This window comes from Vombatus ursinus, unplaced genomic scaffold, assembly GCF_900497805.2.
Source record: "Vombatus ursinus unplaced genomic scaffold, bare-nosed wombat genome assembly UNPS02014813.1, whole genome shotgun sequence".
Lineage (NCBI taxonomy): Eukaryota > Metazoa > Chordata > Mammalia > Diprotodontia > Vombatidae > Vombatus > Vombatus ursinus.
The window spans coordinates 28,800,529-28,816,187 of NW_020954591.1; the positions used below are offsets into that span (position 1 = coordinate 28,800,529).

At 36.3% G+C, this 15,659-nt stretch overlaps 1 protein-coding gene across 1 annotated transcript in view; it reads right to left on the reverse strand.

The window, feature by feature from the left end:
* The window catches only part of APLP2 (amyloid beta precursor like protein 2), a 91,168-nt gene that overhangs the window by 40,292 nt on the left and 35,217 nt on the right, over positions 1–15,659 (reverse strand). Inside the window, exon 2 of the mRNA XM_027877556.1 lies at positions 489–662. Coding sequence (XP_027733357.1) covers positions 489–662 — 174 coding nt within the window. The remainder of the gene's footprint in view (positions 1–488; positions 663–15,659) is intronic.

Below are 15,659 nucleotides of genomic sequence, written 5' to 3' on the forward strand. Positions count from 1 at the left end.
CACACACACACACACACACACACACACACACACACACACACACACACCCATGAATCATTTTCTAGGCCAACAAATAAGATTTTCTACATTAAATGCTATTTTTGATTTCACCTTTAGACGCTGAGACAAGGAGTTGGAAGCCTTTAACCACTACCACCTGTTACAATACACAACAATGGGGGCTTTCTGCAAACCAGGCCATCTTTACACTATAAAACCCTTTTCAATAATCCTGGAGTGAAAACAACGTAGCAAAAGTGAGCTTCTATCCACCCTCACTCTGGGATACACTGCAAAAGTGCTGCTCCCAAAATAGAATTTTTAAAGTACACAGTTAAAGCTCCTATGAGGGCTCAATAATAAACCCAGTAATAAAGGGCTGAAGTCAGATTTGAGTGACCAATAGTGAGGTACTTAAAACCTATGCCTATTTATATATAACCCCAAATTGCAGTAAGGTAAATGAACAGATGATTCCAACATCTCACCTCCTGACAATACTGAAGAACTTCCTCTCTTGTTCCAAAACAGGTCTTGGTTCCTGTTGGGTCTGGTTCCCATTTCCCAGTCTGAATGTTGACATGCATATTCAACTTTCCACAAAACATTGCAATTTGAGGCTCAGCTACAGCAAACCCCGTTCCTGCATTTGCTGCAAGTGCCTGCAAAGGAAAAAAAGTTGAATTTATTTTTATTTTTGACTTTTTAAATAAATCTGCCACTAAGTCTGACTGATACCTCTTTGTGGCACAGAGGTGACCCTTGATTCTTGAAGGCTACCACACCAGAGTATAAGCTCTAGCAGGTTCTACCACGTTGGAAAGGCTTCAAATATTGCTCTGGCAAAGACTGAGGCTGCTACCAGAGAGATAACTTAGCTAAGAGTTTCATCACTAGTATGGTTGGCAACAAAGATGATAAATTATTTGGCCATGGCAACCCATGAAAAGAAAAAAATAAAAATGAATCACCGTTTGACTTCCTCAGCTTTCACAATGTGGTGATTTAATGGCAGAAAAGGGAGCAGAGGGTAGTAAGAATTACACCATTTAAAAAACTGTCTACTGGCTCTCTAAATGAGGTCTTTGCCCAGTGATCAATGAATCAAACTATGATTGGAACTGAACAACCTAAAGAAGGCCTTTAGTATCTTGGGTACAACCTACGAGAAAAAAATGTATACGATTTGTGTTCTGTATCAACAGAGGGCACATCTAGAAAATCTGCTTTATCATCTAAAAATATTAAGAAATTACATCATAAAGCAAATCAAATCTAGTTACATTAATTCAAAGTAGAATCCCACTAAAGCTGTACCTTCATATTGAGCTGGAATTGGACTAATTTTTGCAGTTGTAAGCTCAAGGTGAATTTTACAGGAATAATTAACCCATAATCCCTTACTTGGAGGAAAGCAAGGGATAATACAGCAACGAATAATTTAAAATAGCGACTTCTGCAAAAGTAATTCCCTCTGAGGGGGCAGAGCCAAGATGTCAGAGTAAGAGCAGTCACTTGCTTGAGCTCTCCCCTAAACCCCTAAAAAATACCTATAAAAAAATTACTTGAAAGAAAAAAAGTTAATTCACTCCATAATCTGGAGTCTATAAACCTCAGACTACTTAGAACTCTTAAAATCCAACCTGTTATGAATTCATTTTACCAACTACCAAGAAGTTTCATGTAAAAGTAAACATAATATTCTGAAAAGCCTTTCTTGGATAGTAGTACCTTAACTGGTAGACAGAACAAAAACAACTGTCCTGTCCATTGCCAGCTAACAAATTATGGGTTTAGAAAACAGTGTAGGCATTTAAATGACAGGATTCCTGCAAACTTGTGCAGCTAGCAAACTCTGACTGCTTTAGATTGTCAGTGATAGCTACACCTCTACAGCAACAACAGTCCAAGTTAATTCCAAATACAATAAATTCGCTTTTTAAAGCAAGAAAAAAAAATCAGGATAATTTGGACAGGATTTTATATAATTTCTGATTCTGCAACTTCTTAAAAACAACACACATCTGGAATCTTTTCTTGGTTAGGAAAAACAAATGTGGTCTTTGAAATCTGAGAAGTGAAAGGCTAAGGTAACTTATCTTGTGCTAAGGAAAGGGACCACTGCTACAGATCATCTCCATACCCAGATAAGGCATTTCATATCTAGTTTCTGAGTTCATGTTAGTTATTCTTCTTTTACTGTTGTCATTCATTTACCTTCCTAATTTTGTATAGGACGAAAGTAAAATCAGTCTATATTCCACCAGTAACAGAACAAGTGTCAGGTCACAAAGGGGACACGTTAAAAATTTCCCAAGATTCAAATTGGGAAAATTTGTCACAATATACACAACAAAGAAGAATTAAAAGTTTTAAAGCACAACATTACTTTTGCAGTCTTCATATAAAAAATATCATATCAAACAACTTATGCCTTCATTGTAAAAGTTTATTAAACTACTTACAGGACTGGACTCCTGCTAGATACAAAGACATGAAAAGTAAAGATACTTCAGAAATATAAACACCTAATTCATCTAAACACTAGACTATGGTGACTTAGTTCAAATAAGAGGAGAATTACCAATGAAAATATAAGCTAGATCCCAATTAATGGAGTGCTAAAAACAATTTTCATGGATAAATCTAAAATATATTTCTCTAATCTGAATCTACCTTCATTAAGCCTTTTAATGAGCATTTCTAAGAAAAATCTTGACAATTTTTATGTGTTGATTGATTTTGCTAAATTTTTTTCTCTTCCACTTAAAAAGTCTTTGTTACAAGGGAAAGTTAGCTAGGAAAACAAAGAAAGGATACAGGAGGAAAATCTAGGCAGTGTTGTGTGGTGTTTTATTTTTTTTTTAAATCAATGAAAATGTATTTTAAAAACACAAATCTTCAAAGTTCCATTATAATATCTTACTGCAATAAGGAAGAGGCCTACATGCTTGAATGCTATCCAAGCAAAGCACCAGTTCTGTTCAAGTTTCTATAAAGACTCAAAGGCTTCAGATACAGGCCTAAGAAGAGATGGTCAATTAAAGGAATAGTTCAGCTAAACTAAAATTAAGATATATTATTGCCACAAAGTTGGCTGCTAGATGATAGGATGTTTTTGTTTGTTTATAATTAGATCTACAAATTCTCCTTGAACAAAGACAAAGGATTTTACAGATTTCAATAAACCAAAACATTTCTCAGGACACTTAATTCACAATTGAGCTTAATTAAAACCATTACATTGAAGACCACCATAGAAATCTGTGGCAAAGGAAGAAGAATCAGAAAAATTCAATGTAAGACCTGACAGTATCCTGCAAACTAAGTCAACATATGCCTTAATATTTGATGATTTTAATGTGAAGATGGATGTAGAAGAGGAAAATTTAGCTTGGGAACAAGAAATAAAAAGGCCCCAAAACTTGCCTATTACTAAGAAACCTCAAGTCTTTACAATTTTAGAGTGTATAAGAAAGTACTGGAAACTGCAAGCACCAATAACAAAAAATAATTTAACTATATCTTGACGAGAAATAACTAGTTCTCAAAGCAGTAATCACTTCAAATTGGGCTATGTGTAGTCAGATGAGATTGTTTAGAGGCAAAAGGTCACACTGAGTACCAGATTAGAAAAAAGGAAAAAGATGAAGACACCATGGCATTAAAGAAATCTCAGCTTGAGTTAAATATACGCTGAATTTGAAAACTGATAACAAAGCAACTATTCTAAGCAATGCAGGACCTTCAAGAGACCAAAAGAGATAAAACTAATTAATATTTTATTATCCATGCCTAAGCTAACTTTTTTTGCAAAGTGTTATCAGAGGTTAACAAAAAACTTTAAATAATATCACCTCGTTAGGCAGTAAAAAGCAGCTGTAGTGAAAATAATCTTGTAAGGAACTTAGTGTTAGACCAAGCTAAAACCTACTTTTCCCAAGAGTGCTTATACATCAAATTGGAAGGACAATAAATAAAACATAAAATGTCAACTGTCTGCTGATTATTTCAACATCATCTACTTATTCTCAATGAGAGTGAAATTGTTACATCTGGATTCCAGCACCTCAGTACCCAATTAAAGAGGTAAAAATGACACTGAAAATTATGAAATCAAGAGAAAGAACTGTACTTATACTGAAAAATATGAGCAAGAGTTGACAATATGTAAGAAACTCTGAGATTCATTTTCATATTATTTAAAAGAGGGGAAGATTTCAAAAGAATGTACAAGATCAAATGGTCCTTCTATATTCCTGCTCCTACCAAACAAGTCAACTGAGAATACACCTGTTTTATTTAAAAAAAAATTTTTTTGTGAAAATGACCTATTCATCTAGTAATGGTATCCTTGACAATATATGACACAGAGATGATTTTGTGTGAGGTCTCTTCAATAACATGTAATGTAATGTCATGTAACAAAAGGTGAATAAACCAGTTGGATAGTGCAAGTATTCCACTGGTCCCCCATGCAATATTAAGGGAAGCAGAAGGTCTCCAGTTACTTGGATGAATCATCTATAGAGGATTTAAAGAAAAACACAGTGTTAATCACAAAGGATAGAAAGACAGGAAGGCTTGTAGCTTGTACCAGTAGAAAAGCAAGCACATCAATAAAAACATGGGTTTATCTAAGTGTGGTGAGAAAAACAGATGCAGCAGAAACTAAGAGAATGAGAACAGAGATGGAGAGAAGAAAATATTTCTGGATGGCAGTAAAGGGACTGTACTTGAATTTCCCTATTTTTAGCTTCTTAACTGCAAAGAGCTTTTCAACTCCTCGCTTCCTATTCCTATAACCTATATAGGAAAGAATGAAAAAAAAATCTAGAAAGTTTTAGAAAACAATGATCAGGAAAGAAATAAGAAGGAAAAATACTTGTTTTAAAAAAAAACCATTCTGGGTATGAGCTATAAGCTAAACCTTAACAAAAATCTAAAAGATACCCTTAATACCCGGGTCCTTCCATATTTTACACAAAAAATTGTAATAAAGAAAGCAAGCTACTATTAATTGCTTTCTTCTAGGAGAGTATTAAATCCTTTATAGATACAAGACAGAAGTGAACATAATGCTTAATTCTGGAAGAGGAATAAAAGATCTGTTAACTTTTATCTCAGAGTCATGACCCTTAAAAGTGGCCAAATTTAGTGGAGGCAGCTATAAATCAGGCCAAAAGATTATGTTTCACATATTACTTACTCATTATGGTTGTTGACCAAAAGACCACAAGAATTCAAAGTGTATAAATGTTCAGTTTATGGGTCAACCACCAAGGTCAATACACCAATGGTAAGTGCATTTGATATTTGTGCCGACATGGTCAGTTATTATCTCCTCTAAAGAGATTCTAAAATACCAGAGGTTAGAAGGCAGGAAGAGGAAGGCAAGCAACAATGTATCTTCACATCAGTTATTACCAAGGAAAAAAAAAAAAGAACCATATCTGGAATCATTCCAGACAGCTAATATGCCACAGTGATTCACTTCTGAGTTCAGAGAGATTAATCTTTGTGGTCATGAGAGACTCTCAAGGAGTTATCATTTGAAACATAAAAAGCCTCAGTGGGCCACACACATCTAAGGAATCAACTCATCAAACTCCACTACCTTACCCTCTTCTTTACTCTCTCCTCACTAAGGCTACACAGAAAGATATAAGTTAATTTTTCTATAATGTTTCCATTTCTCTACATTTTCTTAGGTATGGATTGATGTAGTCCATTTTATGCATACACAAATGAATCTGTGCTCTAATCTAAAATATTACAAATGCTAATTCTGTGTTATGTCAGCATTTTTTGTCTTATGAACCTGGAAACCTCCAGGAAAGAAAATTAATGCTAGTAATTTTGGCACTTGAGCTGGTGTTCTTGTGATCTATGCAGATTGCAGCATTTTTAAGGGTCTCAAAACAAACTGCACTCAATTGCTTTCCTGGTCCAGTACTTCCATTTTAGTTAATAATTTGGCCACAATTTGAAATCTTGTTTTATTACTAGGCTTGGAAAGCCAAGTTAAGCTACCCAAGGACACTAATCCAACCTTATAATATGTGTTTTTGAAAAAAAATTAGCAGAAAAAAATTTCAGGTTTGAATCTCATTCAAACCTTAATTCAATCCAATACAAAAACAAATCCCAGAACTATGTTAGGCCCTGGGCATACAAACCAACACACACATGTCCAACCTACTCTCAAAAGGAGGTTACATTCTAGCGTTGATTTCAAGATGAACACAAACAGAATACAAAGACATTTCAAACTTAAGAGAACAATGGTTGCAGTAACTGAGAAAGGCGAGCTCTCTCCCTTAGGTAAAAGAGAGCATATGCTTTGAAGGAAGACTTCTTGGAGAAGGTAAGCCGCTGAAGTAAACCTTAAAGTAAACGACCAGGGCTTGACACTGTATGAGAGAAAAAAAAAAAACACCCCTCTCTTTTCAGTGGGAAGTAGGGGTTGGGGAAATGGGGCTAAGGGAATGGAACACTGCATATATTGCCAGGCTCAAGTGATGTCAGTTTTGCTGAATTACTTTTTTTTCTTTTAAAATTTTTGTTACATGGAATAGGACTCCTTCCGAGGTGGTAGGGAGAGGGAGGGAATACTGGAAATGATGGTACCCAGCTCCCACATATTGCTTCAGTCAAAAATCTGAAATTAAAGCGAGACCAAATAAATAACGATTCAGAATCCCAGTGAAAAACCACAATGACTTCTTCCATCCAAGAACTGTATAGTGTCAGGGAGAAGTATATAGGCAACAAGAAAGAGTGGCACTAGCAAAACCAGCACCAATACTGGCAAACAAAATTGCATTCTCCAGTGAGAGAAATTGGCCAGAGACATTTTTAATCTACAAATCTCTGAGTTTTGAGGTAGCGAGGGCAAAGCCACTGTGATAAGGTTCCAGGAAGGTCAGAAGGCATGAAACAGAAAAATCTGGAAGCCACCAAGAGCATGAGCCTAGGCCCAGAGGGTCAAAGGTATCAAATTATCATAGAAGGCTCTGAAAATCCTGAAGACTCACGGGAGTCTAGTGAACCCAGGTGATCTACAGGGAAACCAAGCAAATATCCCACCCAAAGTGTAGCATGGGACAATGCCTGGCCTTGGCACAAAGTCCTAATTCAAAAACTAAAACTGGAAAGCTGAGTAAATCAAAGAAAATACCAGTCTGTATCGAGAATTGTACAAATCTAAATATTTGCCCAAATGAGGAGGAAGTAACTCCACAATAACTAACTACAAGCACAGACTTAAAAGGGGAAAAAATGGATTTTCTACAAGGTCTTAAAATGAAAAATAAAATAAGTCTAAAGAAAAGAACTAGAAGAAATGACTTAACACAGAAACTGGTAAACCTTATCCAAGAAACAGAATCCCTGAAAACTAAACATAAATCAATGACTCCATGAGACGGCAAGAAAACATTATAGAACAAAGTGAAATGACTGAATTAGAACATAACATACCCAATTTAAAAACAACTAATGGAAAATGGTTAAGGAGACATAATTTAAGAATCACTGGACTCCTTGAAAAGCAGGAGAGGGAAGTAGAGGGAGAGGAGGTAAGAGATGCTTGGATACTGCATTTAAAAAATCCTAAATGAAAACAGCCCCAGTCCCTTAGAACCTGAGAGTAAAGTAAAAATAGAAAGAATCCATCAATCAACAACCCTCTGAAAGGAATCTCAAAAAGAAAAGTCTCAGGAATATCAGAGCCAAATCCAGAGTTTTGGTGTTAAAAAATAATAATAATAATAATAATGCAATAATCAGAAAGAATCAGTTTAATTACCAACACAGTCAGGATCATACAAGACTTGGCAGTTTTATTAAAACGAGAGACCTTAGAATACAATATTCCACAAGCAAAAGATACAGACTTACTCAAGAGTAACTTACCCTGCAAAAATAATACTAAAAGGGAAAATGAACTTTTAATGGAAGAGAACTTCAAGAATTTCTAAGGAAAAGATTAAAGCAAGCTTTAAAGGTTTTATTGATGTTATTTTTGCATCATGATAGCTTCCCCCCATCTCTCCTCTGACCTTTTCCCAGAGTCATCCCACACACACACACACACACACACACAAAATAATAATAATAATTTAGAGGAGGGAGGGGAAGAAGAGGAAAGGGAGACAGGAAAAAGGGAAAATGAGCACAACTAATCAATACATTAAAAACAAAATGCCAAAACACATGTAATGTGCATCATCTGTGGACCGGCCATCTCCATAGAGTGAATTAGGGAATTCCTGCCATATCTCCTTATTCTAGACATACCTTATTTTTTTAATTTTGCCATATTCTTCCTGTTTGATCTCTGTGTGTGACTGGTATTTCCAGTCACATTGTTGTAATCATTTTGTGTATTGTTTCCCTGGGTCTGCTTACTTCACTCAGAATCAGTTCATGTAGATCTTTCTATCTCCTCTGTATTCATCACATTTATCATTTCTAAAGCATAGTGACACTCCATTATTTACATACCACAATTTGTTTAGTCGTTCTCCAATTTATGGGCACCTTTAATAAGAACTTTGAAATACAAACACAAGAGTCCAAAGATACCTAGAAAGGTAAATTTATTTGAGCAATTGGAAAGCTTTATGATTGGAGCTGTATGATAGAGTGTTAACATCCTAAAAGGGAAAGAAAATACAAGGATGTCTTCCAAATCTAAGTATTTTCAAAGGGACATAGATGCAGGGTTGGATTGGTTCTGTTCTGAAAGTTTTAAGAAGGGAAGGAAAGATACAAGGGACAGTGTAAAGAAATATACTTGCATGCCCAGAAATGAAGAAGTGGGGGTGGAACTTGCTCATAATCAGGGTATGTGAGAAGAGAATAAAAACACTGAAGAAGGTATGGAGTGGGAGTGAGAAAATGAATATCAAGTCTTCTCTGAGAAAGACAAAAGAGGGTTGAAAATGTGCTCATATAGCATGATTAAATCTGTTTTGTGCGAAGAGTTTCAGAGCTTTATGGGGGACAGACTGATGAAGGGAGAGACTGGAAGCATGAAAGCCAATTGGGAGACTATTTTAGTAGTCCAGTCAAATACCCAAATCTAGCAACCATGGAATGAAATCTGCACCAGTGTAAGATGTGCTAATATCAACAAGTTAGTCAAGTCAGGCTATTACATTTTGAGGGTGCTATTTAATTTTGTTAAACATGAAATGAAAAAATTATTACTCTCTCTCAGAAAATATGAGGAAAGACACTGGCAACACTATTTATACACCAAAAGGAGCAGACATCCTCACTGCTTCATTCTTATCAGTCACAATAATCAGTAGAGCCTTGTGGACCATACTATTAAAACAACTAAATCTATTACCTGTGACTTTTCTTCACTAGGGAAACAGACATAAGAGAATTCTCAGATTAAAGCCCAAAGTTTTTCCTATTTAATACATGGATTTAAGACAGGACTGACTTGCCAAGCATTCATCCAAAGAATTTAGCTCAGCTTTTCTCAATTGTGTTCTGGAACACTCCCTGCTGTCTTTATGAAAAGATTCCTTTGCTAACGATATTTTGTTCTCTAAAATATTAGATATGAAATGATGTATTAAAATGTTATACCAATTTTACAACATGAAAATAGGCTTAATTTTCTCTGAGGCTCTTGCTTTGCCCTGTGACAAAGAATTCCATATACTGAGATCCCCCAAACAATCATTTATAACCACCCTCAATATAATCCAAATCCCAAAGTGTTTTCATGGTCAAAGTCTTAAGAAATGCTATGGCTAGAAAAAAGCAAATGTCTAATTTAAGGATAGTTAATAAATTAACTAGTATAATCTTAAAGGCAGAGTTAACACCTGAAAAATCTTACATTTATCTTCTAATATTCATCTAAATAAACTAAAATTCTACATGCAACTCTATGAAACTGTACTTCCCATTATGCAATATGAAGACTATTACCTCTAATAAAAGATGTAGTAAGACATATTATCCTGGCTAGTTTCAAAATGTTGACTATCCTTAGCAAGGCCTGCAGTTAAAATGCAGTTAAGCCCCAACAGTGGATAAGTGAAGATTAAAATTTAGTACCTAAAAGACAAGTTTGAAACATTCCAACCCATCATGTAGAAAAATGTCAGGATTCTTAATAAAAAGTTTCCTGCATTAAGAAGCCAGGAGAACCTATTCCTGCGACTAATAGTTTTGTATCACATCAACCCGAAAATACTCAAATCTTTGTTACGTTTTAATCTAATTCTAATTACAAATGTCTCCAAATTTGATCTAGAAATAACCTCAAATTGTAAAAGGCTGATTGAATGAGTGGCCCACTGAAATTCTAACAGCTGCTACCTACTTTTATGGGCCTAAAATTTACACAATTAACCTCTGCTTTTAATAGTGCATTAAATATTTAAGTATAAATGAAGTATCATTTCTAAGAATTAAAATGGTAAGGGCTATCGCCAAAGCTTTTTATAAGAACATGGTAATTTGTCCATCTGGATCACACTGGGAAGGATCCAAGAACCAAGATTCAAAAGAGTATTGCCTTTTAGTGTCTGGTCTAAAAAGAGGATTCTTTCAAGAGCAAGTAATTAGGAGAAAGTCTAAAAAAATTTCTGCCCTCTATGACATTCTATTTCCTAATGCTTTAGATTAGACAGATGTTAGCTCAAGTTAAAAAATATCACATAAGCTTAAAAGCCAAATAATTTTCATCCTTTCTCCTAGGATTGCACTTTAATAGATTTTTGTAATATGAAAATAGGCTTAATATCCTCTATCATCATTTCTTTATCCTGAGAGTATTCCATACTGCTGGATCTCCCAACTAGTTTTTGTGAGACTATCACTATAATAATTCAAGCTCCAAAATGCTCCATGGTTGAAGTCCTTTAATACTTTAAGGATATGTAATTTCATCAGTGTGCAGGCTTCCACCAAAGACACAGACACTGTAACTTATCTGAAGGTGTTCAAGAGCTACCACAGCCATGATCAACCTGGTGATGAGCTAAGACAATTTTATTTAAGTAGTCACAATTTTTTTTTGGGGGGGGGGGGGGGGGTTAGGCAACGGGGTTAAGTGACTTGCCCAGGGTCACACAGCTAGTAAGTGTTATGTGTGAGGCCAGATTTGAACTCAGGTCCTCCTGAATCCAGGGCTGGTGCTCTATCCACTGGGCCACCTAGCTGCCCCTAAGTAGTCACAAATCTCGAGAGGCTTAGCTTTCCTAGAACACTTTCCTGCTGTCTCCTGCCTCAAATTACCTTGCATTTTCTTATTTTTCTATGTGACGTACCTTCCCCTTTCTTCCCTTCCCCAACAATACTAATTAATTACATGAGGACACAAAAGCTGTTCTTTCTTGTTTTTGTATGCCCAGTGACTAGTACAGTTGCTAAGAGAGAGAAGGTATTTTTTTTAATACTTTCTTTTTTAATTCTTAAGTTAAACACACACAAAAAAGGAGCATATTTCCATAGATATAGCAGAACAGAAAAAGATTTTTATAAGAAAATTGTGAATATCCATTTTGGATAATATGCTTTTTAAGCATACAATAAATTCCACATGTTACTTTTTAAACTATCTTGCTTGTCTAAACTTCTTTCTCTCCTTCTATTCTCTAATGTGCATTTTTTAAAATGTCTCAAATGGCCCTCCTTTTTTACATCACTACTGCTAATCCTCTTTTTTCTACCCTCCCACCCTCGCCAAATTAACGGAGAAAAAAAAAATCTTTGTAACAAATAAGCTAAGTTAAGCAAAACAAATCCATGTGGTGCTGTAAAAATAAAAACTTATTTCTTTGCTTCTTATATGACCATAACCTTAATCAGGAGATGGAGAACATGTTTCATTACAGAGCGATATACAGTTGGTCACTGCCTTAAGTCTTTGTTCTTTTTCATTAAATTTTATTTTAAGGTCAACATTCTTTCTCCCAAAACTCCATACCTCATTGAGAAAGCAAGAAAAACAAAACTCATTACAAACATGTAAAGTCAAGAAAAGCAAATTCCCACATTGACCATGTCTTTAAAAAAAAAACAACAAAAAACCTCAATCTGCAGAAAGTGCTTAAGTCTTCCAAAGCTGTTTTTCTTTACATTATTGTTGTCCCTGTATAAACTGTCCTCTCGGTTCTGATCACTTCACTTTGTTTAATTATATGATTTTCAGGATTCTCTGAAATCACATCTTTTGTAATTTCTTTACAGCTTTCTGATGGCACAGAGGATAGAGTGCTGGGCCTGGTGTCAAAAAGATCTAAATTCAAATCTGGCCTCAGACCTTTAATAGTTATGACACCACAGATGACTCATTCAATCTCTGTCTCAGTTTCCTCAGATGTAAAATGGGGACAATAATAGCACCTGCCATCTAGAGTTGTCGGAAGGATTAAATGAGAATATCTGTAAACTGCTTAGTGCAATATCCGGAACATAACAGGTGCTTAATAAATGCTTCTTCCCTCTCCCTCCAACCCCTTTCAAAGTTCCTTCTCAAGTATTTCACTGGAAATACTCGAAAGTCCTTCTAACACAAAAAAGCACAGGAGACATCACCAGAGATTTTGGGCTCCAGCCTCTAACAGGTGTTCTCTCTTGATCTGGGCAGCCAGAAGGACATGAAGACAGCTTCAGAGGGATTAAGTAATTATTTATTCTTATTCTTCTCAAATGGGTTGCTGATAATGGGAGCACCAAGTCCTACAACTTCCCCTAATTACTCTTCTCACAGGGGCAAGTGAGAATGGGGCAGCAACCCCAACTTAGGAGCACAACTCCTATCTCATTCCCCTAAGCCTTGATGGGGGTGAGTTGAGGCATCACACAGTCCCATTGCCCTCTAAGACTCAATGGGAGCCGGTTGAGGCAAGCATATTGACAAATATCCCCCAAGCCTTGATGAGGGCTGATAAAGACACACACAGCATTCCAGGTAGTACATTCCCCCTAAGCCTCAATGGGGGCCAGTTGAGGCAGACATACACGCATTTCCCTAATGCCCCCTCACTGATCAGTGCTCACCTGATTTATATGGAAGCACACAAAGAAGGCAATTTGCCAGCAACAGCCTCACAAGTTTACATTGACTTTAGCAATATTATGCTGACTTAACACTGCACAAGCCCAGTAGGCTGTTTACAAAACAACTCAAACCTTTACATTATCTCATCTCTATAGATCAATGGCAGTCACAGTAGAAACTGTTTATAATGTGAAAACCTGGGAATTAAAAGATTGTTTTGGACATGGATCCTGGGAACTATAAATCCACTTTACTTACAGTACTCTATTTCATTCAATGTCTATGTTTCCTGTAGTATATTTTTTTTTTCCTTTTTAGGCAAGTGGGATTAAGTGACTTGCCCAGGGTCACACAGCTAGTAAGTGTCAAGTGTTTGGTCTGAGGCCGGATTTGAACTCAGATCCTCCTGACTTCAGGGCCAGTGCTCTATCCACTGAGCCACCTAGCTGCCCCCCTGTAGTATATTACACTCAACTTTACAGGGTTAAGTAACTGTTGTTTATAAGCCTAGATCTTGGAGTTTCAAGACAATGTTAGAAACCTCAGAGTTTGCGGGTCTAGGTTGTTCGGTTCTGAGCACTCTGGCACACATTGGTTGGCACCATGCTTAGCTTTACTACTGCTCCTCAAGCCTTCCAAAGTTAACATTCTGGGGTTTTCTCAGAGCCCTCTACTCTTGCTTCCTTGAAAACACAATTTCATGGACTATATAAGTGTTGTCTGGCCACACTGGCACTCACTTTTGCTGGAAAGGTACATTTCCTATTGTTCCTAGGCTTCTGGCTGACTTCACTTTTGGGATGGAAGATGTCACATATTGTAATTTTTCACTGGATTTCCTGATAATTATTTGTACTGAGAACTTTAGGGTTTGCTAGAGTGTTTGAGCGCTGGACAACCTGCCTCATGTTTAGGCAACAATCTTGGTAGGAAGTCCAAAATGAAGACACATAAAAAGGTTTAATTAAACTGAGGAGACCTTGACTTAGTCTGTCTAGAATTATAGATTTTGGGAAAACACGTTAAAGAGTTCAGGGCAGGTTAGTCCAGGAGACAAGAAAAACTCATAATAAAAAATTTTTAACACAAGGAAAAGATCCAATGAGGAGAAAAAAATGATTGTCTGAAGAGACTGACAAAGATTCAGAGAGCTCTCATAAATAAACTTAGAATTTTTTTAAAGGAAACATGCAGAAGATAAAAGCAAGGCCAGGTTAACAGAGTTAAATTATAAGAGAGGCACAGTTTTATTAAATAGCTAAGGAATGCAAAAGCTCAGAAATGATGCTGGAAAAACACGCAAAGGTAAACAAGAAGATTATGTTTTTGTTTTAAGTAATAAAAAAGATCAAAAAGAGATAGGACCATTGTTTGTAGTGGATAGAATGAAGATAGCTGACAACAGAAAGTAGAGCTATTCCCGTCTTACTTCTGTTTTCTCTACAAAGGAGAATCTCCTTTACACCAGAAGTGGTGAAACAAAAAGAATTAACAAGGATTTGATGCTCAAAATAAATAAGCTCGTAAAAGAACACCTCGATGAAGTTCAAGTCACCTGGCCCAAGTGAACTACACCCTTAGCTGTTAATGAAAGAACTGACAGGCATAATTCCTGAGCCTCTGTTAATGATTTTTTAAGATCATACAAAAGTAAAGACACACCACAAACTTGGAGAAGAGCAAATGTCCCAATTTTCAAAAAAAAGAAAAGAAAAGAAAGAAAAATTTGTAAACTACAAGCTACTGAATTGGACTTCAATTCCTGGTAAAATTCTAGAAGAAATCACTAAAGAAATGGCTATCAAACTTCTATAAAGTGAAGTGAGGATTGCAAATATCCAGCAAGGGGTTCATCAAGAATGCCAGATTAGGGGCAGCTAGGTGGCACAGCGCATGGAGCTCTGGCCTTGGAGTCAGGAGGACCTGAGTTCAAATCTGACCTCAGACACTTCACACTTACTAGTTGTGTGACCCTGGGCAAGTCACTTAACCCTAATTGCCTCGCCAAAAAGAAAAGAATGCCAGATTAATCGAATTTCCCTTGGGGGGGGGGGGGGGATGACAGGATTACTAAACTAGTAGATGGGACCATGCTGTGGATATAGTTTATGTAGTTTTGTTTTTTTGTCTATTGTATAATTAACTAGATCTTGATAAAAGTAGTGCTAAGGAAATGGAGATAAGGATTAGGTGATAATAGAATCAGCTGGATTCAGAGAAGACTCAGATAAAATCAACTCCTCAAGTACAAAATGAGGAAGGGGCACTGCTAGACAGAAGTTCAAAAAAGATCTGGACGTTTTAGGAAACAAGCATTCATTATATCCTTACTATGTGTCAGGCACTACTGTTAAGAAGTAAGTATACAAATATGAGAAAAAAGACAGTTCCTGGCCTCAAGGAGACTACACATAACGAGGGAAAATAAACATACAAAAGGGAGCTGAAGAAAGGGTGAAGGGAGCATGATTTTGAAGTCCAGAAGCCAGAAAGGCTGGAAGGGGAAATGCTAACTATTACTTTAGCAGACTACAAACTCTGTGAGTCAAGAGTGTCAGGTGGAAAGCCAAACAAGCTAACTTTATCTTGAACTTTACGGGGGGGGGGGGGGGGGGGGGGG